The sequence below is a fragment of the Rutilus rutilus genome, assembly GCF_951802725.1.
Source record: "Rutilus rutilus genome assembly, chromosome: 19".
NCBI classification, from domain to species: domain Eukaryota; kingdom Metazoa; phylum Chordata; class Actinopteri; order Cypriniformes; family Leuciscidae; genus Rutilus; species Rutilus rutilus.
In genome coordinates this window covers 6,713,847-6,740,116 of record NC_140232.1, presented here as the reverse complement: position 1 = coordinate 6,740,116, position 26,270 = coordinate 6,713,847, and the positions used below count along the sequence as shown (strand labels likewise).

Genomic DNA, 26,270 nt, shown 5'->3' with positions numbered 1-26,270 from the left:
AGAAGTAATTGTGAAATTACATATAGGCCTGGTTTCACAGACAGGGCTTAGATTAAGACAGGGTTAGGCCTTAGCTCAATTAGGGCATTTAAATAGCTTTTATATACATGCCTTAGAATAAAACATTACTAGTGTGCATCTTGAGACAAAACAATGGCACTGACATATTTTAAGATTGCATTTCAAGTTGCTTTCAGTTCAGACAGCTCAAACATGCATTTTAGTCTGGCACTAGCTTAAGCCTTGTCTGTGAAACCAGGGGATAAAGATGTAAATTAAGCCCTATTTGTGGTTCAGAAAAGCACTTATAATTTCAGCTAATAGCATTGAATATAAATCTATAACAATATTAGCAACAATACATTTTAATTTAATTGCAATTAACATGCAATTCAGTGTCCTAAAAAATACATTTACTTATTTTGTATATATTTTTTTTTTTCTGGCCTCACCACTGATTATAGTAATGAGAATTTGGCGGCAAGTGTGTTTAATTCTAAAAACAAATGTTTTTAACAAAATATATTTTCGCATTTCTTCAGATTTTAGAGTGAAATATGAATGTACGTGTTCTTGACAGGTTTCGTGAGATGCACTGTAATGAGATCACATTGGTTACTTTGACATGAAAGAAGCCACCGATCAGCCGTTCTGGCTTCAGCTACAAAGTAAACATGCTCTTTCAAATGAAACTGGAACAATCTGCTCAGGAGGCGTTTTAAAAATGCAAATCTCTTCCAGAAAATCCTCAATCTCATACACTTGACTTGAGCGATTCAGGGCTGTTTATGCTGTGACTGGCCGGGGTTGTTTTCATGTCATTCCAATGCAATTTGAACATTAGATCAGAGAACTGTTACCTTGTCAGCTCTTCCTTGATCTTGATTGGCTCCTGAGGGTAGAACTTCACCCTGAAGCACATAGTGTATGGCTGGTGACCTGAAAACAACACAACATCAACAATCACATGAGGGGAGAGAGAGACAACTCGAGTAAAAGCCAGTAAGTGTGAGACAGATTATGCAGAGAACTGTAACCGAGGGCATGAGGAGAGCTAAAATGATTATATTAATCCATGAGATGAGGGAAACCCCTCTGGTGAAGAATGAAATGAAGTCTTCAAAGATAAACGTAATGAGTCTGAGAAGTTTAGAGCTCAAAGGGAAAGATTGACTTCATTGACGTCACTTTGTCTACAATCGCTCTCTGTCACTTGTCCGCTACGTGTTCATTCACCTCCCTTCTGTAATTCTACATAAAACATATACCTATATAAAGACGCGGTCATATTGGCAAATGTCGGCAAGAAAAGTCCATTGTTTATTGTAAATAGCAATGAGAGATGCGCAGTTTAAGTCACTTTCAAACCAAGCAGCTTAATATTGGTCAAAGCAACAAACCCATGTGACCAACTTGAACCCTTTGTGAAATATGCATTGGAAAATGTTTCCACCTTATGCAAAATCCCTATTGACAAAAATTCACGAACAACAGTAAATGTGACTTGCTGCCACCTTGAGGGCAAGAACGAAATAAGCAAAACTTACATTTCATCTGTTTCACTACTGGTTTGCTCGGGTCCAACCAATGCTGTAAAAATGACAAGAGAAAGAAATGATTCACTGCTGTGCGCTGACAAGTAAAGATGGTGACAAATCAAAAATCTTTATGGTAAACACTTTGGATAATCATCCTGCTCAGGAAATGATCGTAAACAACATTTCCACTGATGAACAATCCCTTTTTTCAATAGCGGGCATTAATATTACAACATAAATGACTGTAAATAATTCACTACAGTTCTGCTGGGAGGTTTTCTGCTCGACTGAAGAAACATTGTCGTGCATACGGTAGGGTAAAACCCCTTGGTCGGTTGTCATGGTAACTTTTATCAGAATTTAAAGCCAGTATGATAGGCTACATAAGGAGAAAATATCTGGTGAGAGTACAGAAATAAGTACATGTAAGATTTACATGTCAAAAGTTTGGGGTGAGTAAGATTTTTAGATGCATTAAATTGATCAAAAGTGTCAGTAAAGACTTTTACATTGCTTCAATTTTTAAAAATGTTTTAAAATATAATATATTTAAAATTGTAATAATATTTCACAGTGTTACTGTTTTTTCTGTATTTTGAAAAAAATAAATGCAGCCTTGGTGAGCATAAGAGACTTTGGTAACACTTAAAGGTTACATATACTTACTATAGCAACAACAGTAAATTCTGCATAATTATAAGTAACTAACCCTAAACCTAATCTTAACCCTAAAGTAAGTAGGCATACATGTAGTATGCACTTATTTGTGTAATTACACTGTAACAACATTACCTTAAAATAGGGTGTTACCAAGACCTCTTTCAAAAACAAAATCGGACCCCACAATTTTTTAACCGTGTTGTAATTGCCACTCAGGAAGCAGGATTTTAAGTTGTATGTATGTTTGAGGTTTAGTTATTGTAAAAGCTTGTGCAGAAATCAATTGCAACAGTTGGAGCAACAGTTATAATAAACTTTTAGGTAAGAATATATTTCATGAATATTGGGCCCGAGTGCTGAATGTGTAGTTACCCTTTGTTTCTCTGGGTCCACATATCTGATGCCAAAGTAATCTTTCTCCAGCAGGCTGTAGTAGTTACACACATGATCCAAGAGAAACTGCCCTTTAGTGTCTCTCTGTGGAGGAAAGAAAAATCAAAGGAATAAAAACACATCATGAATGATCACATCATTACAGCAGAGATTTAAGATCAAATATAATAGTGAGCCAGCCAGTTCTCGTGAATATATTGACAGTGCATCATAATATTGACCGTTGTGTGTGCAGAAACCAAATGTAATATGACAGGTCAATATTTTTTAATATACTAAATATGATTGTTATAAGCTTGAGTTCTGAATTAAATGTGAAAAACATTTAACTACAGCACAATAAAAAGCACAATGCTTCAACCAATGTAGTCCGATTGATGAAGAAATGACTTACGAGCAGGTTCTTTTACTGAACAGCACAAAAGACTCACTGATGATGAGTAATCGGTTTGAATCAGTTTGAATGAACTCAATGAATCCACCAGAGCTGCTACTGAATCAACATCTGACTCTTTCATTGAACCACAAGTATTTATTTTCAGCAGTGACTGACTGACCTCAAATGAAGCTAGAAATGCTTATGTTCTTAAAGGAACACTCCACCGTTTTTTCATATTAAAGGATAAAAAGGATAACTATAATGTATGGCGGAATTGCACTTGGGAGCACTTCGACTCGGCGAACTTCTGTCATTAGAACCAACGTGACTTTTTACTGCGCCGAGTCGAAGTGCTCCCGAGTGCTATTCCGCCATACATTATAGTTATCCTTTTTACCCGCTTAGAAAAGCGCCACGTTTTATTTTGTGTCACCATACTTGGTCGTGTAACTACTCGTGTAACTGTATTTAAATAGGGAAAACGTGGAGGTGTTTGGTCGCTTCTAACTTCATCTCTGTTTGGATCCTAATGAATGAACTTAGCTAAGCTAAGTGCTATCAAAGTGTCGCCGCGCACCAGAGCGATTGAGTGCACGCACTGAGACGAGAGAGGTATGTATCAACTCGTCTTAGTTAAGGGAATAACATAGTTTAATATGAAAAAACAGTGGAGTGTTCCTTTAAAGTCCAAATGAAATTAAAAATGAAGATTTTTGGCTTTCAGTATGTTATCTATAAGCTAGTGTGCTCCAAAACAATGACAAAATTCGCATTAAGAAGATATAAGCGATCAAAACTTACAGTCTCTCACTTCCGCCAATATGGATCAATGATTTTGATGACATCACTCTGCACTTCAGTTTCTCATCAGATTTTCTCTCCAATCAAATGTTCTCTAGAATCTGAAGCCCCGCCCCCTACATTATAAATAGACGCTGAAGCTGTGGCGAAAATCATCACTTGTTCCCACATTTACTATTTTCTACATAATAAATGGCACATAGTGCACTATATAGGGAACGATTCAAACCGTGTAAATCTGCTTTCCATTAAGGCGAATGAAGTCTGGTGTCACGTTAGTGTCACGCGAACCGTCGCAGCTCCGGTCCAGAGACAGGATAGCACAGAGCGGATCATATGTGGTGCAGACCACAAAACGTATCGGACCCATTTGAATTCTGCACAGAATGCTGTTTTTTAAAGCGATGGAGGAGAAATGGCTCTACAGACTCTGCATTAAACAGCACTGATGAGTAAAAGCGATAACAAACACCAACATAAATTACACACTTCCTTGATTATGTTCACTGTTTTGCTTTACTAACAGTTTCATATTAAATATTAAAGGGGAATCTATTAGACTGTGGCTATCATAAGCAGTCAAATGCGGCTTTACTGAGCTCAACAGCTCTAGTCGAGCTGTGATATAAACCAAACGCTATTGGCTATAAACGCTATTTTAAAAAAGGGGAGGAGCTGCTCGATATGTCCCGCCCTGTCTTCCTGTTTCAGTGGAAATTACGTCAACGCATTGAATTATACTGCGTGTTTCAAGACACTTCAGTGGGCCTGTAATGTTTGGGAATCTTAAATCAGTATCATTACTGACTGGTTGTTCATATGAAAATGTGGGTAACACTTTATTTTACGGTGCCCTTGATACAGAGTAATTACTTAATTAGGTACTTAGTAATAGACGTTGTAATAACATGTAACAAAATGTACTTAACATGTAACTAAGTTATGGAACAGCCTGTACTTACAGATTGTAATTACACACATGTAATAGGCAGCTACTGTTACACATGTGTAACAAGCCGAGTTGGATGAGGTTTATAGATACACATGAAGTACACTTAAGTACATTCTTGATACACTTTATTTTACGTAGCTTATACCTGTGTAATATTATGTAATTACAATGTAATTAGGAAACTACTGCATGCATTTAAGCTGTGAACTAGTGAGTTAAATCAAACTAAGGCAGATAAAGATAGGGTATGTATACACAAAGTACACTTAAGTACATTCTTGATACACTTTATTTTACGTAGCTTATCCCTGTGTAATATTATGTAATTACAATGTAATTAGGAAACTACTGCATGCATTTAAGCTGTGAACTAGTGAGTTAAATCAAAGTAAGGCAGAGATGGATAAGGTATGTATACACAAAGTACACTTAAGTACATTCTTGATACACTTTATTTTACGTAGCTTATACCTGTGTAATATTATGTAATTACAATGTAATTAGGAAACTACTGCATGCATTTAAGCTGTGAACTAGTGAGTTAAATCAAACTAAGGCAGATAAAGATAGGGTATGTATACACAAAGTACACTTAAGTACATTCTTGATACACTTTATTTTACGTAGCTTATACCTGTGTAATATTTTGTAATTGCAATGTAATTAGGAAGCTAATGCATGTATTTAAGCAATGAACTAGTGGGTTAATTCAGATGGATACCATTTGTAGATACACAGGAAGTGCACTTTAGAACAATCTTGATACACTTTACTTTATGTTACATACAAGTAATGTGAATGTAATATGTAACAGACTCGGCTTGTTACACATGTGTAACAGTAGCTGCCTATTACATGTGCGTAATTACAATCTGTAAGTATAGGCTGTTCCATAACTTAGTTACATGTTAAGTACATTTTGTTACATGTTATTACAAAGTCTATTACTAAGTAATTAATTAAGTAATTACTCTGTATCAAGGGCACCGTAAAATAAAGTGTTACCAAAATGGGTAACACTTTATTTTAAGGTGTCATTGTTACAATGTAATTATATATTTAAGTACTGAGTAATATTAATTAACTACATGTACTTACTGTAGGGTTAGGGTAGGATTAGGATTTAGTTGCATGTAATTATACATAATTTATTGTTATTACTATGGTAAGTACATGTAACATGTAACAAGGACACTGTAAAATAGTGTTACCCACTTTATTTTACAGTGTCTTTGTTACACGTTACATGAAGTTACTACAGTAATAAAAGTAAATTATGCATTACAAGCAACTAACCCTAAAAACTCTACTCCTAAACCTAACCTTATAGTAAGTACATGTTGTTAATTAATATTACTCAGTACTTACTTGTATAATTGCACTGTAGCAAGGACACCTTAAAATAAAGTGCAACCCAACATTTTGACATAGAAAGAACTAGTTTATACATCTGCATCCTTAGAAATATAAATGGTGTTTGCCTATGGAAAACCCACTGTCCACAAAGATATGGTGGCATTTGCGGTTTCTAGGGTGTTGCTATGTGCTTGTTATGGTTTTCTGAGTGACTGTAAGTGTCGCCACATTAAATGTGCTATTTGTGGTTGCTAATGTGTTTTGAGTGGTTGCTAGTGTGTTGCCACAATGCTAAGGTGTTATTTGAGGTTTCTATGGTGTAGCTATGTGGCTGCTAAGGTGTTCTGAGTAATTGGTAGGTTTCCACAATGCTAGGACGTGATTTGGGGTTGCTAGAGCATTGTTATATAGTTGCTATGGTGTTCTGAGTGACTGTTGGTGTGTTGCCACTATGCTAGGGTTGCTATATGGTTACTAAAGTATTCAGAGTAATTGTTGGTGTGTTGCCACCAGGCCAAGGTGTTATTTCTGGTTGCTAGGGTGTTGCTATGTGGTTGCTAAGGGGTTCTGAGTGGTAGTGTGTTGCCACAATGCAAGGGTATTATTTGTGGCTGCTAGAGTGTTGCTATGTGGTTGCTAAGGGGTTCTGAGTGATTTGTTAGTGTGTTTCCACAATGAAAGGGTGTTATCTGTGGTTGCTAGAGTGTTGCTATGTAGTTGCTAAGGGGTTCTGAGTGATTGTTGGTGTTTTGCCACCATGCAAGGGTGTTATTTGTGGTTGCTAGAGCGTTGTTATATGGTTGCTAAGGTATTCTGAGTGATTGTTGGTGTGCTGTCACCATGCAAGGGTGTTATTTGTGGTTGCTAGGGTGTTGCTATGTCCCTATAATACTCTGAGGTGCGTTTCAAGTACTGCAATGTAACTCATGACATCACACGGGTGGTGGAGCAGAACACAGCATTTCAGAACACATTTTTTTGTCCGATTTTTATCTTATGCTAGATTATCGATGTAAATAAACGAAAACTATCGGTGTTCTTACTCTTCCTCCGTAAGAGGGAACCAACCACAACTTTCAGACGCCATCTTTATTTTCTAGCTCAACTGTCACAGAATGGAAAGCAGAGGATTGTGGGATATCAAACGCAGCGACAGAAACATCTATGCTGGCTTCAAATCAAATCGATCAGGGGTGCGTTTCCCTAAAGCATCGTTAGCCAACTATGGTCGCAAGTTCCGTCATTATCAGCATAGTTCAACAACTCTGTGTTTCCCATAGCTCCAACAAACATTCACAAAAAGCATCGCAAAGTTGTGTGGTTGGAACGACAGCTCTCGACCTGTGGTTAGAATCATAGTTTCTTGTTTGTATGACATGTGGACTTATTTTGAGCCAAATAAGCAAGCTGACAATCAGTACAATCTATCTTTTATTTCTAAATGTAATTTACGTCTTTTAGTTTGTCAAGAGATTGAAGAGTGTGTATGTGCAAACGTGCGCTAGTACGTAAGAATGAGACTATGATTGAATCTGGAAATAAAGCTAAATAACTGAGAAAAATAAGAGATAATCCTCAGACGCCATGTCCGTAATTTATATCAAAACTTCTAGCATTAATTCGATCTCAAACAGATTCATTAAAAGGAGTTATTACTCCACCACCTGCATGACATCATTAACCAACGTGGTTGAACTACCAATTTGCGACAGTACGGTTTCGGAAAGCAGTCGTGACTAGCTAGTTGGTTTCTTCAACGATGCATCGTTCTATGGTAGTGAAGCAGCAAGTTACAGCGTTGTACGGGAAACACACCCCAGATCTCAGGAGACAGGAAGTGAAGCTAACATTGAATTCGGCACGTGCCTTGATGCTTTCCTACCCTGGAATGCATCTTCCAAAGGCAGCATTTTTAAGCTTTCGGATGCAGCCCATGTCATACTAGCAAGAAACGTCTCAGTTACTTATGTACTGTAACCCTCGTTCCCTGAAGGAGGGAACAGAGACGTAGTTGGACGTACCGACTGACTGGGATCACGCATCTTCGAGTATCAATAAAACGAGCCAATGCACACATTGGCGTGCAAGCTTTGCATTCACGCTCGGCCCCGCAGTGCGGGTATAAATACAGAAGTGGATGCACACACCACTTATTTTTCGCTGAGGAGCCGAGCGGAGCCCGGAGTCAGCAGTGGTCCAGCAATACTGGCGACGGGACTACGTCTCCGTTCCCTCCTTCAGGGAACGAGGGTTACATACTTAACCGAGACGTTCCCTTTCAGTTCGGTCACGTTCAACGTAGTCCGTCTGCATTTGGGCGGCAGAGAACTGTTGGGTTCAGTTCTCCACCGCGTCGCCAAACAGCCCAACCTGGGAAATTGGGGAGCCAGGAACTGAACCTTGTCCGCATCCACCATATCAACCAGGCTGAGCCAACGATGGAGCTCCTGGACCACCAAGGTGGACATCGCATTTATACTGCACAATTAGTGTATAAAGCAAATTGGGTCCTGCTACCTGCAAATATTCAAAAATTATTTATAAAAAGAGATAGCGGTTATAATTTGAGAGGTTATGGCCAACTTAAAGTACCGGCTTTTAGAACTACGAGGAAAAGTATGTGTGTGTCTGTGTGTGGTGTCAGACTCTGGAACAACCTGAGAGCCCAACTCAAGCAGTGCCCATTCATTTATCAATTCAAATCAAAGTATAAACAAGTCATACTATCTAAGTACAGGATGGAAGAATGTTCTTAAGTGTGGAAATGGAATTAGTTGTGAGCAATCTATTTGTGTTTTCTTTTTCTTTTTTTTTCTCATGACCGGCAAACTAAAAAGATAATATAAGATAATAAAGATAATATAATTAAACTATTTATACTTATAAATAATTGTGGCCATTAAATGTGTTGAATTAATAACAGTAAGGAATAAAAAAATAAAATTAAAAGACGTGATCAGTTGTTACTTGCAATGATGGGTTTTTTTTGTACTTATTGAGGAGTCTTCTTCACTTGTCTTGCATTCAGCAGTATGGTTGTGAGTTTATATTGTTGATTGTATAGTTACTGGAATAGGACAACATAATTGTGTGTCAATTGTCTTCTGGATTATAGTAAATTTATCTATTGTTTAAATATATAAAAGGGGGTAGGCTTCAATAAGCTTAAGCTTCTGCCTACTCCTTTTGAGCATCATATCCACATTTTTTATTTTCTTTTCTTCTTTTTTTTCTTTTTTTTTTTTTTTTCCTTTTTTATTTACTTACTTATTAATTTGCGTATGTATTTTTCTTTTGTTCTGCCTATTGTGTAGAACCTTGTGGAACTCAGATGCTCAAATAAATAAAGATGATGATGATGATGATCGCTAGACCGATCATGCAAGCCACAACGCTTGTGCCCCGGAGGGCCAAGTCGGTTGCGGTGCGGAGCTCACTCATGAGCGCACGGTATAGGCTGCCCTCGTGCATGTCCATGAGTGCCTTGGCCTGATAGACCTGTAGCAACGCCATGGCATGCAAAGAAGAAGCGGCTTGCCCATAGGCTTTGAAAGCTCTGCCCGTCAGAACGGACGAGAACTCACAGGCCCTAGAGGGAAGACGAGGATCCCCCGTCCAAGAGGCAGCGGCCGCCGGACACAGGTCCCACTGGAGGGATAGCCTCGTAACCCTTCACCGCTCCTCTGTCAAGGGTAGTGAGAGGGGAGAAGCTACTCAGGCAGTTTCTGGCAGAGAAAGGTGCCGTTCACAACCTGGTAAGCTCTCCATGCACTTCGGGAAAGAATGGCACTGGGGCGGCGGGCTGAGAACCAGCGCGGCCCGCCCCAAGAAACCCAATCATCCAACCGAGACTGTTCGGGACACGGTGGAGGATTCAACGCGAGACAGCCTCGGAGGCCCATTTCAGCATAGCTGACATTTCTGAATCTGGCTCGGGCAACGGTATACTCCCGGAGAGAGATAATGCAGCTGAGTCATCATTTCCAGAGGCCAGCTCCCCTCCGATGCTGCAATCGCAACCCTGTCCTCTGGAGGGGCCCAGAATGAAACAGCTGGTCGGTCAATTACAGAGGGACCAGCACACTGTGATAGAGGAGTGAGGGGCCCACAGGGATTGGTTACTGGGCGGGGAAGCCATCACCCATCCCACACGGCACCCTAGGGTGGGGCGTGGTAATGGGGACTCCACCTTTGCGGACGAAGGCGAGTCTCAATGTCAACACCCTAGGGTGGAGCGTGGTAATGGGAACTCCACCTACGCAGACGAAGGTGGGTCTCGATCTCAACACCGCGATAGTCATTTTCTCGCAATGAGAACATGAACTATCCACAAAAGCTGCTTCCGTATGCTGTAAACCAAAACACGTGATGTAACTAATGTGACCGTCAGAGGGGGACAACGGAATGACCGCATCCAGAAACGTACGGGTGGAAAGACATCTTGAAAAAGACGCAAACGCGCCCGTGTTGCTCTTTCAGGAAATGAAAAACTCTCACCAGTGCCAGAGCACACAGGGGAATGATCGCGGCAACACTGACAGGGATGGTGCAGCCTGTACCAGTGAAGCACTCACTTCCTTCGCCCTCAACCGGCCGTCAGACAAACAAACACAGAAATGTGATGCTGTTAAAACAGCAGTTGAGAGCTCAGAAGACTCGCGACCACCGCTGCACTTGCGCTGTGGAACCACCAGCACCGGGAGAGACTTCCTTGAAGAAGCACCGACACACTCGTTCGTTGTAATATAACAACACTCTTCAGAGACATCGACATGAAGACCAATCGGCTCCGAAGCGAAAGGCAAATGGTGCGTGCGTCCACTTCCGTATTTATACCCGTGCTGCGGGCGGAGCGTGGATGCAAAGCTAGCACGCCAATGTGTGCACTGGCTCATTTTATCAATACTCGAAGATGACAGGCTCCCTAAGCGTGATCCCAATCAGTCGGTACATCCGACTACGTCGAACGTAACCGAACTGAAAGGGAACTAGCCTACACTTCTAACCATAGGACGAGAGCTGTAGTTCCAACCACACAACTTTGTGATGCTGGAAACACAGTATTGTTATACTATGTTGCTAACAAGAGAACTTGCAACCATAAATGACTTATAGGGCCCTATTTTAACGATCTGAAACGCAAGTGTCAAAGCGCAAAGCGCAAGTAACTTTGTGGGCGGGTCTTGGCGCTGTTGCTATTTTCCCGGCGGGATAAATGACTCTTGCGCCTGGCGCAAATCTAAAAGGGGTTGGTCTGAAGTAGCTTCATTATTCATAGGTGTGGTTTGGGCGTAACGTGAAATAAACCAATCAGAGCGACATCTCACATTCCCTTTAAGAGCAGGCGCGCTTTTTCTAAAGCGGATTCCTATTATAACGGCGGATTTGCCAGGCGCACGACAGGAGCGGTTCACAGCCGAGGAGACCGACGTTCTCGTCAGGGACGTTGGGGATGGAGAAACACACCCAAATTAACTTCGGTTAAACAGGCGTATGATAATTTGGGTAAATGTGTAAGCTAGATGTATGCTTTTATAATAAAATGTCTATCTATCTATCTATCTATCTATCTATCTATCTATCGTAATAATGTATGATTTGCAAAAATAACTGCTGCGTCTGTGTGTAGATGAAAGAATCAAAGTGTATGCGCGTTGTGCACACGCTACATTGATTAAGGCCAAGCATGCGCCCTTAAAATAGCATATGAATAACATGCGCAACGTGCCACTGACTTTAAACAGTTTTTTTTCGGTCAGTGGCGCAATTGTTTTCTAAACCTGTAAAATAGCATGAGGGAACGTTTGCGCCGGAACACGCCTCCTCTTTGCGCTGAACCGCCCCGGGGAGCGCAAGTGTATTTCTTAGTTAACCGACGTGCGTCTGTGGAGGGAAAAGTCCGCTTTGCGCGGGTGCAAAATAGGAATGATACATGTCGGTGTACAAAGTCAATTGCGCTGGTTGCAAGACAGGGCCCATAATGTTTTTAGGAAATGGAAATGCACCCCATGTCTCTATGGTGCAGGTCCCTTTCTTCAATGTAAATCTGTTTACATTTTTGGCCCGTTTTATCATCAAGATGAAAATTGCACATCTTTGCTCTTTTTGAGCTTTCCTTCATGTCTGTAATACAACTGCTCTAAATAATACAAAGGCTTTGTTCAAATGTGCAATAGAAGGCAAATAGTGATGCTTGCTTTAGTAAACACTTATAATGAATAAGCATGCATGCATGATAGAGAGAGAGGGGAAGTATGGGGGAGAGATTATCAATTATAAAGGAGTCTAACAAGATGACAAGTTCAAACAACACAACCACACTGCATTGCTGCTCTTTCTTTAACTCTCCACCTCCCAAAATCCCTCCAAGATTCACTTAGCAATGCCTCTGTCGGCCGCTCTAGTCGGAACAAGCAGAGTTTAGGACCGTGAAAGCTTTGCCCTAGATAAAATGTTCAGTAATTAATACCCATGCCATATCAATTATGACTGCGTCTTCCTTAGAACTAAACACAAAATGTTTGCTAATCCAGAGGTCACAAGGCAGATTCATATCATAAACAGGGGAGAGTGAAAATTAATGAGATTTATGTGAGCAAGTAAATCAGAGCACACTTTCTTTATGCATATAATAAAAGTTAAAGTAAAAAAATGAATAAGATGACACTGGAAAAGGCAGATGTTAGTATTCTACAGCATGCATACTTGCCTTATTTAAGAAGCTGACCATGTGTGAAAGACGATCCCCTTGTCGATTCCCATTAACCCCTAATTTTCTCAAAATGGTTTAGTCTGTCCTTGGCCCAAATACATAAGGACTGGTCAATGTTAAAGGCTTGAGGGTATTTGGTGACATATATACGTGTAAATAGCAAATCTTAAAGGACCCAAATCATTCACTAAACTTCTGCAGTACAAAAAGAATCAAAGAAATCTAATCAGTGAGGATGCCGTTTAGAAGACTGAACATGGAATAAAGTCTCATATTGTCTCAAATATGTTATGTCTGTGTGTCAACTAAATGTTAAAATAGTGTGATTAATTTGCACACACACAAAAAAGAAATTAAATGGATAGATCAAATATGCAGAACACAAATAAAGGTATTTTGAAGAATGTTTCAGCTGTTTTTATCCATGCAATGTAAGTCAAAGGGTTCCAAAAGCTTCCAAAGCTTTTACACCAAAAGTGTAAAAATAATCCATGCAACTCCGTTTAAAACAAGACTTCAGGTGCGGTCAAATTAGCGAAATTTTGTGGCGAAAAAAAGTCTATTGTCAATAGTGTAGCGTGAATCACAGCTTTTAAACAAGCAGCTTTCTGTTGGTCAATGATGTAAATTCACTTGAACAACCCATTGTGAAATCTGCTTTGGATTTCGCGAAATTCCCAATCACTTGGAATACTGGTGAAATAACTGGATTTCGCCATTGAAAACTAAAGGTAAATGTGACCACATTTTTCAGAATACAATCATTTTGTATGATTTGTATGGCGAGCAAAGTTTAAGTGGTAGCCTAAATATCGAATCAAATCATTGATCAACAAACCTATACAAAGGCCAAATATGGTGAACTTCATTCATTTTTGCATTTCACATGACTTAAATTCATTCATGACACAAAAACTAAGGTAAAATACTTTTATGTCTTTTTTTTGGAGCTTGAAACTTTTGGACCTGACTGACTTTCATTGTATGGACAAAAATAGGTAAGTTCTTCAAATATCTTCTTTGGGGAGAACTATTCATTTAATTAAGCTGACCTTCCTTAATAAGGAATTGTCCTACAATAAAAGATATTCAAGATTTAAGTACCACCATGAGCTATTTTTAAATGGACATATTGTCAAAAAAAAACACTGAAAAATAATTAGTTTTGCAATTTTGTTTAGTGACGCCAATGTTCATATTTCATACTGAAGGTGCAGAATCCATTTAAAAGTCCTTCAATATTGGTGTTGACCTGACCCTTATGACCCGCACAACGTTTATGCCTATAATGAGAGCAATCTTGAAACCATAGAAGCATTTCTCTGTTCGCCCTTTAAGCCTGAGTAGAGGAAAGTGGATTATGCTGACGACAGGTCTGATGTGAAACTGATCTGGTGCGGTAAGACGATGCTTTTGTCCAAGACTTTCTTCTGTTACTGTTTATATCTCATTCTCAATTTATAATTAAAGATCTAAACATATTCTAAATATGACAGCTTAATTTCATCATCAACTCCTACAGCTGTCTTACGTGTTGGAAGGAAAAGTGGACTTTGATGCATTCAGTGAATTTGTCCTTTTTGCATGATTTACTGTGCAGCATAAATCCATGTGCAATGATTAACATTACAGTTCAGTTGGCAATGCTGTTTTAAATTTGAAGTGACTTGATTATGCATGTAAACCTGTAATCTTTATTTAGCATTGTGGCTGCATATGAATAATTTGTGATCGCATAACGCAATTATAAAAAAAGATCAAATTGATTAGTGTGCACAAATCTGGATGTGATGTGACTGGTTCTGATGTGACTGATGTGAAGATGGCTTGATGTCACAACTTCAATAATCACAGCGTTATTATGGATGTTAAAAAGGTTAAAAAGGTCGAGTTGAATACAGAAACTAATTAGCAGAGGAACATTTAGGAGGACTTGTTTAAGACAAATCAGAAAAATGTCAGAAAAATATCCAAAAGATGTCTTATTTTAACTATTTATTGTGAATCTTCAAAGATTAAATTGATTGATTATACCAATTCATGATTACAGTTTGCATTTTAAGAGTAAATGATCCTTAATACTTCTTTAATACAGCCAACAGATGGTGAAGATTGCAAATGTGGTACTTTTCTTAAACTCCTTCTTAAAGTGAATGAAACTATACCGATCACAAATGTTTGTGGTTGGATCATAAAACATTTATTCGTTTTACACTGACAGCTAAAGTGAATTTTCCTGTTGTTTTCTTTGTTCCCTTGTGAAAAAGAAGCACACTTTAGCATATGTTTATAGAGAGCACTTGTTTCAGCCACAGAATAAAACATTTTAAAAGATAATTGGGACTTTTTATCTCACAATTACGAGTCTACATCTCACAATTCTGACTTTATTTCTCAGAATTGTGAGAAATAAAGTCAGAATTGCGAGATATAAACGTGCAATTGCGAGATATAACCGCTTTATATCACGCTATTCTGACTTTATGGGCCCTATTTTAACGATCTGAAACACAAGTATCAAGCGCGAGTAACTTTGTGGGCGGGTCTCGGGCGCTGTTGCTATTATACCGGCGGGATAAATGACTCTTGCGCCCGGCGCAAATCTAAAATGGGTTGGTCTGAAGTAGCTTCATTATTCATAGGTGTGGTTTGGGCGTAACGTGAAATAACCAATCAGAGCGTCATCTCACATTCCCTTTAAGAGCAGGCGTGCTTATTCCATGGCGGTTTGCTATTATAACGGCGGATTTGCAAGGCGGACGCAAGGAGAGGTTCACATCCGAGGGAGGGAAAAGTCTGCTGTGCGCGGGTGCAAAATAGGAATGATACATGCGTCGGTGTACAAAGTCAATTGCGCTGGGTGCAAGATAGGGCCCTATAACTCACAATTGCAACTTTATATCTCGCAATTCTGAGATATAAAAGTCACAATTACCTTTTTTAATTTTTATTCAGTGGCGGAAAAGCTTCCAAATATAATTGCATGTTAAATGGAAATGTATTTATATACTATAACTTTTACTGACAATTATTTATGGTTAAAATATACTTTTGGCGACAAAAAAATTAGTAATATAGGACCGTGTGATACCGTGTGCACCACTGAGCTCAAATTAATGAATATAATGCAGATGAAATGTAGTGCATTTAAAATATTTCAACTTTAAATGTATTAGTAAATTACACACTACATTTAAATCAGAGTCAAGTACTTTACATGTGCTTTAATATGTTAGCCAACAAAGAAAAACGTTTAATTTTACATTACAAAGTGCGTAAAGAAAAATAGTCATGAAAGCTGATTTGTTTCACAGGTGCTTTTCTTGCATATAAGCATCTAGTAAATAATATTTACGATGTAGAGCATCAGAAAATAGCTGAATGAGTTCTGAGCTGCTGTGAGTGACAGATTTAAGTGTGTATCAGTGTGTGTTTTGTGTGTTTAACAGGTCATTTATCCCCAATGGCCAAACATGCTTTTGTCTCTTAAAATATCTATCACACACCACACACTGTCACTGCACTGCCTCAGGCTAGTGGTGTACAAACAGAACGGGAGGACACTTCATCACACACACGCACACACACCACACACACACATTTACTATCTAAATAAGGACATATCATAGTTTTTTTTTTTTTTTACAAATAATTATAATTGCTATAGAATATTGACTGTCCCTTTTTAAATGAAAAACAGATTATTTATTTTATGTATGAATACATTTTTCAATATCCCAAAGATGTCACATTTCCACAAAGAAATGTTTCTGAGCAAAAGAACAGGACCAGTTTGTTGCAGTCTCGGCACAGACACACACACACACACACACACACACACACACACACACTGTCTTTGAACCGCAGCGGTTAAACATATGCACAGCACATCACTGAGACATCATTCAACACGAGTCCAATGACGTCATTCATTTACACAACTCCCCTCCTCTCTCTCTCTCTCTCTCTCTCTCTCTCTCTCTCCTCCTGTTTTATTATCTCTTTTTTCTTTCTTCAGTCATTCTTACAAAAAAAAAAATCTCATCAAAAGGCATGGAGGACAAGGATAAGAATAGCATGAGCACTATTTATAGTGTCCATCACAACAGCACCTTCTCTCTTTCTCGCTCGCCGGACATTTATTGATGAAAAGAGGGAATGAGAGAAGACGAGAGATACATTTCTGCAGATGGGGCGATTTGCATTTGGTGTATTACAAAAATAGAAATGTTTAATCGATGATGACATTGCTGCATTTTTAAGAATAGCAAAGACAGTGAGTAGAGAATTTTCAATGTGACTAAAGCTACGGCACACTGGCATCTTAATAACCCTTACAACAAAGTACTGTGGTGGTACCATACAGTGATGGCATCAGATGGTAAAACCATGGTATTTTAATATATCATGGTACTAAATGACTGAATGACTTTCATACTCCAAAAAAGCATTCAAATAACACTGGTCTGTCCAAAAGAGATGGTAATATCATGGTGTTTCTTGTTAGTGAGTGACTATATCTGGTCTCCTTTTCTTCTGTTTTAATTGGTAGATTTAAACTTTCATTTATATTTTAAGTATTACTTTTTAATTGTTTTCTTTTAACTTTCCTGATAAAGGTCTGAGTACCCAAAATACTTAAATAAAGTTTAAGTTCTTTAGTCAACAAGTGTTTCTGGTTTACCTTCTCTATAATGGTTTCCAATTTCTTTCCATCCATCCACCCTTGTTTGATAGTGTTATTTTAGTATTATTTTTATACTATTATAGTTCTTTGGACATTTTTATTAGTTTTTATTTATTTATATTTTTATATTACTATTTAGGTTTAATTTATCTTTATTTCAGTTTTAGTTTTTTACTTCCTGCTAGTAATTTTAGTGCTTCAACTAATGCATTGACTTAAACACGAAACTTTGTCGTAGAAAGACTGAAATATTTTTTATAAAATGTGCTCCAATAATCCAATAAACATACTCCAATAATCTTAGATTATATACAATTTATTATATAAATAATAATCAGTTTTATTTCATTAAACCCTTGGTAGTTTGATAGTGAAGTTGCTCCTGAAAACCTAGTGAAGACTAGTCAAGATAAAATAAATAAAAGCCCATTAAGACAGCTAAGCATAAATACATGCGTATCATCAAGAAAATAAATATGTAATATTAAAAATGTAATATATATATATATATATATATATACTGTATATAGGCCTATATATACACTCACCTAAAGGATTATTAGGAATACCTGTTCAATTTCTCATTAATGCAATTATCTAATAAACCAATCACATGGCAGTTGCTTCAATGCATTTAGGGGTGTGGTCCTGGTCAAGACAATCTCCTGAACTCCAAACTGAATGTCAGAATGGGAAAGAAAGTTGATTTAAGCAATTTTGAGCGTGGCATGGTTGTTGGTGCCAGACGGGCCGGTCTGAGTATTTCACAATCTGCTCAGTTACTGGGATTTTCACGCACAACCATTTCTAGGGTTTACAAAGAATGGTGTGAAAAGGGAAAAACATCCAGTATGCGGCAGTCCTGTGGGCGAAAATGCCTTGTTGATGCTAGAGGTCAGAGGAGAATGAGCCGACTGATTCAAGCTGATAGAAGAGCAACTTTGACTGAAATAACCACTCGTTACAACCGAGGTATGCAGCAAAGCATTTGTGAAGCCACAACACGCACAACCTTGAGGCGGATGGGCTACAACAGCAGAAGACCCCACCGGGTACCACTCATCTCCACTACAAATAGGAAAAAGAGGCTACAATTTGCACGAGCTCACCAAAATTGGACAGTTGACAGTCTCGATTTCTGTTGAGACATTCAGATGGTAGAGTCAGAATTTGGCGTAAACAGAATGAGAACATGGATCCATCATGCCTTGTTACCACTGTGCAGGCTGGTGGTGGTGGTGTAATGGTGTGGGGGATGTTTTCTTGGCACACTTTAGGCCCCTTAGTGCCAATTGGGCATCGTTTAAATGCCACGGCCTACCTGAGCATTGTTTCTGACCATGTCCATCCCTTTATGACCACCATGTACCCATCCTCTGATGGCTACTTCCAGCAGGATAATGCACCATGTCACAAAGCTCGAATCATTTCAAATTGGTTTCTTGAACATGACAATGAGTTCACTGTACTAAAATGGCCCCCACAGTCACCAGATCTCAACCCAATAGAGCATCTTTGGCATGTAGTGGAACGGGAGCTTCGTGCCCTGGATGTGCATCCCACAAATCTCCATCAACTGCAAGATGCTATCCTATCAATATGGGCCAACATTTCTAAAGAATGCTTTCAGCACCTTGTTGAATCAATGCCACGTAGAATTAAGGCAGTTCTGAAGGCGAAAGGGGGTCAAAAATGGTGAATGTTTAAAATGGTAATACCATACTACTCCATTTACTTATTACTGAAAGCCATTAAAACAGAAATTATAATTGGCTATTGAAATGATGAAGTTCCAGCTTGGGAGAGACTCACATTAAGAGGCACCTCACATGTTCTACGTGACTTCATTCTGTCCAGTTTGGCCTAGCAGAAGCTGAGCGCAGCATCAGTAGCACATGAGTGATGCAGCAGTCACACTGAAGAGCATGATCTGCCTTAATAATGCATGGCCTATCTGTCCTTCAGACACTGAGAAGACACTCGGTACGCCTGAGCCAACGCTGAGAAATGACCCAAAGAGAACACACACATACCATTTACTTTATGCTGGTCAGAGCCTGGTAACGTTATCACTGATCCAAACTGGGCGTTACTCGACATGGTTTCAGACGGCCCACAACAGGGAGACACAAACGACTCATTTCTCATGACTTATCACTAAAATACACTGCCCCGAAGATCGGTGACAATCTAAATCTTTAAAATGATTTATGAATGTTTCATGGCAAAAACATTCATTTTTCTTTTATTTCTAAAAAACTTAAAAAATACTTTTTTTTTATTGTACAAATCTGTGGTGCTTGCCTTTGCAGAACTCACTGTGATGATTCTAGGGTGTTGTGAGTGGTTGCAAGGGTTTACCTATGTTGATAAGGTATATTTAATATACTTCTTTGTAGTTGCTAAGGTGTTTAGGGGATGTTAGGTGGTTGTGTCGCAAGTGTTGCTATGATATGATTAAAAAATACCTAACATTTCAACCCAGTTCTGAATGTACTGATCATGTCAAAGGCTTTGTTTACAAGTTCTTTATTTAAAGCTACACTGTGTAATTTTTTAGGCAAGGCAAGGCAAGGCATTTAAGCAATATCACATGAGATCTGTTGCTCACTGCAGGTGATTACAGCCATGCTAATATTTAGACCAACGGCATGATTGTGATATGACATTGCTTTTATACATAAGTTTAATAAACCAGAAGTTAATATTGACAAAATTACATTTTACCTTGTCTATATTGCCGATAAAAACAGTTCTAAAATAAGTCAATGCAGCGACACACAGTAGTTCCTAAATGAATCAGTGTTATGAAAGAATCAGTGAATAATTCAATGACTCACTCAAAAAGACAGTCCTACTGCATCAACTTCCATTTTTCTTAGTGATTATTATCGCCAGTTTATCAGGAAGTGACGATTTTGTTCTCTTCGACTGACTGGATGAAACGGTGCTTTATTCGCAAATATTTTATGCGATATTACAATTTTGCGCATGAGTTAAATGCGCAACTTTGCATGGAAAGCTAATGCAACCTGCTGAAAGAGTCCTTGAAACATCCCCAATATTTCACACATTGACAAACGCACTCTCATGGCAACGGTTTGGCAAATTGGTGTTAATTCATATGAATTTGTACGATATAATTGTTGTACATTTTCAAATGATCCCACTGAGAGTCAGGTTTAGGCATGTGGTTAGGGGTGGACCTATCCTAAAAATCGTACGTTTCTGTCCAAATAACACCCGAAATCGACATCTCGTCAATCAGTTACGTTTTCTCATGAGACTGGGTTGGACTGACAGTGTGTCTGGAATGCGGAAACAGTGAAAAGTCAAAGGTCTGTACATCAGCACTCTGTTGGCCAATCAAATTCAAGGCCCAGAACTAACTGCTGACCTGCACTGTACACGACACAGCAAACTTAAACTCAGCATTTAACTCCTCGTGTAGCTGATAAAAAAGTAAGAGCTGAGTGCTTATAACATGTAAAAGTGCACCGGCGGAGGTGCAGCCTCTGTCTATGAGGATAGTCATGAAATATGCAGGAGAAAGCCATCACAGAACAAGAAGCCATTAGAACCTCGTGGCTTTCTGAAATATTCATAAGACCAAACAGAACGCTCCTTCCTTAGCTCAAAAGTTTAGAGATCACTCTTACACTTGACCTCTTTCACTTTGTTCCATTAGTGCAGTTATACATAAATTGACCATCAGAAAATAACTCAACAGATACTTTAAAAGTTGGTAGAAACTTTTTAGCCCTTTTCACTGATCTAGGATGAGCTTGAACCACTATAAGAGGACAGTTTCCTGACTTCAACATCATAGCGTGGTTTTCTCAAAAGTAAAGAGAGGAAATGGTTGATTCCATTAGACTGCATTAGTGTAAAGGTGCCTGGCTACTAATAGTGCTACTGTAAAGAGCTCGACTACACATCCACATCATCATCAGTTATCATCAAACACTTAAGCTGCGGAGGAGCTGAAGGACAATAACCGCATTAAGGCTGCCTCGTGACCTTTATAGATTCAATTATATTTGTATTAGCAAAACTGCATGCAGATTTTTATAGTTTCCAAGAATGTTTTGAAAGGAAATGCATTGTCAAGAGTATTTCCCAGAAATGGGTTTGCCTGGAACATAGAGAGCACGATGGGAAGAAATCCATTGGCTGCGTCTCAAAGTTTTGCGAGCTGCCTACCCAGACAGGATTTCTGGGCATCATCGACACATTCAGACATGATGAGGCGCTTCCATTAGCTGTCCGGAGATCTCAGAAAAGTGGCATGGCAATGGTGATGAAGTGAGCAAGTCACTGTAACTCTAACATCCGTTTCACATGATCATTTTAACTCTAGTGTGTTGTTTTATATTACATTTAAAGTTAATATATTTAAAACATTCTAAATTGCAACTTCATCATTACACATAATGATAAATTACAAATATTTTTTTAAATACATGACACACACGTTTCAAAAGAAATGCTTGTCAGTATAGGCAGTAGATTTTAACCATATTTTAAAGACAATAGAAGTAATTATGAAATCACATACAGTACCGGTCAAAAGTTTAAGAAACATTACTATTTTTTATGTTTTTGAAAGAAGTCTCTTATGCTCATCAAGCCTGTATTTATTTGATCAAAACTACGAAAAAAAAAAAAACAGTAATATTGTGAAATATTATTACAATTTTAAATAATGGTTTTCTATTTTAATATACTTTAAAATATAATTTATTCCTGTGATGCAAAGCTGAATTTTCAGCATCAATACTCCAGTCTTCAGTCTCACATGATCCTTCAGAAAAAGATTTCTATTTTAAATAAATGCTGTTCTTTTTTTAACTTTTCATTCATCAAAGAATACTGACAAAAGTATCACAGGTTATAAAAATAAAAATAAAATATTAAGAAGCACAACTCTGTTTCATACATTGATGATAAATCATCATATTAGACTGATTTCTGAAGGATCATGTGACCCTGAAGACTGGAGTAATGATGCTGAAAATTCAGCTTTGATCACAGGAACATTTTATTTTAAAGTATATTAAAATAAAAAAACTATCATTTTAAATAGTACTGTAATACAGTTTTTTTTTTTTTCTTCTGTATTTTGATCAAATAAATGGTGTCTTCCAAAATCTTTATTTTATGTAATGTTTCCAAACTTTTGACCAGTATATAGAAGTACTTCTGTCAAAAAAGGCACTCTTAAGTTCAACTATAATTGCATTTAATATAAATTTAAACCATAATAGATTTTCATGTAGTCTAATCATAAATAACACGCAAACTGAGTGTCACGCTCACGCTTATATTTATGAAGTAGCCTAGCCTACTGTTTTTGCTGAAGTGTACTTCGATTTCACATGGGCTAAAGCTGCTGTCAAACCAAGTGTGTTGTGAGATGAGCTGTACAAATAAAAGTGACTTGACTTTACTGATGAAACATGCTTCCCATAGCGAATAGTTTTCCATCAAAGACTTTTTCATCCTCCATCACTTCGGAAAGAGAGAGGAGACATCTGCCATTCATACTGCCTTACATCATGTTCACAAACACTGCAAATTAAATTACACAGCAAAAAAATATCCAACAGTTATGTTCAGTAATTCTATTAGGCCTATTTATGCATGAAACACGTTTTGCATACAAAACAATGAAAGTCAAGGGCGTAACTGTTTAACAGACAATTGAATCCAGTGACGGCAATAACGAAACGAGCAAACCATAACCAAAGCGTCATCACTCCCTAGGCGTCTTCCACCTAAACAAACACCAGTATACAACTCAAAGAGGCCAGTAAACAAGAAATTGTCAATTCAACACGTTTAATAAGCATTATGTCCCCTCGGCATGTTTATAATCGCAGTAAAGGCATCGCATCACAGTGCGCGCGCACACCGGAGCACACGCTCGCGCCTACCTGGATGCAGCACGAGATCTCGGAGTCGTCGAGCAGGCGAACCGTGCACTGGACCTCCTGCGCGAGGGAGGACACGCTCGGACTCCGAAATCGAAGCATTTTCATGGCTCTTGGTTCCGCATAGCAAAGCAAAAAAAAGCGCCTTTGGTTTCAGTGAGGACGGCGTGTCGGTTACGCGTCGCTTATGTCGCCAGCGGAGAGGAGGAAAGAGAGATGTCGCGTTATATGACCGGGAGAACGATCCCCCTTTTCTTTCGCTCCCCCTCCCTCCCGAACGCGCGCGCCTCTCTCCATCAGTTCAATAACATCAGCGATATCAGCGGGCATCACCTCCTGTAATGAACAACTACACACAATGTGTTGCCATAACAACGGGAGTTACAGGACAGTTTCCGCCTGAAAATTAATAGTAGCCTACCACCACTACTACTATTTGAGCTAGCCTACAGCAATGATTACAGCAAATGTGATCGAGCTTTTATATTTATATATTTCACTGTGGTTTCTAGGGAACAACGGGGCTAAGGCACACCTTAAGAAAAATGGTGTAGCCAATGATTGCAGAAAAAAAAAAAACAGTATATGTTTGTATTGAACATTGATGGAGCGACAGATTTTCTATGACAATAAATCATAAAAGTGGTTCATTTTGTTTAAAATATGTGGTGGCAAGAGGCACATGTTATTGATACAAATTTGTCTGTATATATATGTCTAAGTTAATAGGATACTTGTTCAAAACAATCACTTTAGCAAATTTGTAATATTTTCCGTTTATTTTGTTCAATAAATACTGTAGCCTAATTAAAATGTTAATATAAAAATATATTTTAAAAATGCAGAAACGAAATTATTTTAAAAAGTAAAGATTCTGAAAGCATTGAAGGAGATCCCATAATAATTTAATATAGCTTTACAGTATTAACAATAAATTATATTTTATTATATGATATGATTAATGTCATATTTTTAAACATGATGGTTTCATTATAAATATGGTGATCATCTATTCATCTCTAAGGTGGACACTCAACTTAATATATGATATTTCCTATTTGAATCTATCCATGTAATGTCAATAATTGGAAAAGTCAGTCAGCTGTTTATTATCATGTTAATTATTGTGCCTTTTGCCCCAACAGCAGGGGCTCCTTTTCCCCCAAATACCATACTTTTACAAACTGTTGCTTTAATTACCTCGAAAATAATTAACAAGACCTTTGTCTCAAAATATAGTCAATAATTTTACTTAAATCTACATTTTAAAATACATAAAATATTAGATCATTAGCACAGAATCAAATTTCTGCCGTTGCCCGCGCGCGATGGCATCAAGGATCAGACACATTTCCACGTGCATCTTGATGTTTTAGAAAGTGCTGAGGTAAGTTTTTTGTGCCATCTAGTGGTTTAGAGGAAAAATAAAACCAAATGTGCTTATTACCCTGGTGGCGATATTTTTTTCCCCAGGATGGTAGGGGAAGACTCATGAATATTCATTAGGGAAGTTATCCCTGATTGGTCTGATGACCTACCCCTAACCCCACCCTAAACCTAACCGTCACTGGGGGTCTGATGACCTACCCCTAACCCCGCCCCTAAACCTACCCGTCACTGGGGTTAAGACCAATCAGGGATGACTTCCCTAATGAATATTCATGAGTCTTCCCCTACCATCCTGGGGGAAAAAATATCGCACCCCGGTGTGCCTTTAGCCCCGTTGTAAAAGTCACAGGTTTTACTGTGGTAATAAACTCTGTAGTATGCAATTTTGGTAGGAAATATTGTGTAAAAATAGTAGTAGTTATTAGTAAGGCTGTAAAATACGGTAAAAATAATTTTAACTATTAAAATGTGAATTGCTGCATATTACGATATTTCCCAGCTAACAGGAAACGTTCTCAGAACTATGAATAACGTTCTGGCAAGGTTCTCTCAAAGTTATGAACAAACGTTCTCCCAGTAACGTTAATGGAATGTCTGTTCAAACTTATACTTCAATAATGCCCTCAGAACATTAGCATAAAAACGTTTAAAGGTTTTAGTTGAATTTTGTTTCAAAACATTCAACATTCAAAAAAATAATCTTCCCATAATGTTTGTAAAATGATACAATGGAATGTTCCCTTATTAATGTTTTTGCTAACCTCCACATAAACAAGAAAAAAACTTTTTTAAACATTCTGAAAACATCCATAAATAACATTTCCACAACTTAATGGGAACATTATCAAAGTGTTCTTAGCACATATTTGTGTTAGCTTGGTTAATACGGAGTAACTTACATTTTAGACACAAATATTTAGTCCAAACATGCATCCTTTTCTATATTGCATGTGAAAAGCAGTACATAAAATATGACAAAACGGTTAAGTGAATAATTCAATGACTCATTCATACAGACATATGAAGATTCATCAAGACTTGTCGCCACCTCCTGGCGCAGCGATGTAACCTGCAGTCACTGAAAAATGCCCAACACTGATGCACAGAATGTGTGTCTAGAATGCTGTATTTACGCACTACATGAGTACATTTTGAGAAAGACTAATGAACATGTAATATGTAGCCTACTTATTACCTGTACTAATATATATATATACAATATTGGCCATTTAGGATACATTTATATAGGATCCCCGTCAAACAAATGCTTTCAGAATCTTGCTTTTAAACAAATATTAAATATATATTTAAAAAAAAAAATCTAAAAATGTCCAAAAAAGAATATACCTTAAATGTACCTTAATAATCCCAAGCACACATATAAACATAAATTATCTGAATCTACTGTATATCAAATTAGGTCACATGTACAGTGATTAAATGTGTCCATTTTAATGTCCTCTTGATTTT

The 26,270-nt window shown here is 38.0% G+C and overlaps 1 protein-coding gene across 2 annotated transcripts in view; it reads right to left on the bottom strand.

Moving 5' to 3' along the window:
- frmd3 (FERM domain containing 3) overlaps window positions 1-23,657 on the bottom strand; it is a 68,831-nt gene extending 45,174 nt beyond the window's left edge. Inside the window, exons 1-4 of one of the 2 annotated variants that reach the window (XM_084389153.1) lie at window positions 23,415-23,657; window positions 2,571-2,675; window positions 1,548-1,590; window positions 861-939 (exon numbers count right to left, since the gene is read on the bottom strand). In XM_084389153.1, the coding sequence (XP_084245279.1) occupies window positions 861-939; window positions 1,548-1,590; window positions 2,571-2,675; window positions 23,415-23,519 (332 nt within the window). In that variant the 5' untranslated portion in view covers window positions 23,520-23,657. The remainder of the gene's footprint in view (window positions 1-860; window positions 940-1,547; window positions 1,591-2,570; window positions 2,676-23,414) is intronic. The other variant, XM_084389152.1, reaches the window with a different exon arrangement.
- Between the last annotated feature and the right edge of the window lie 2,613 nt (window positions 23,658-26,270).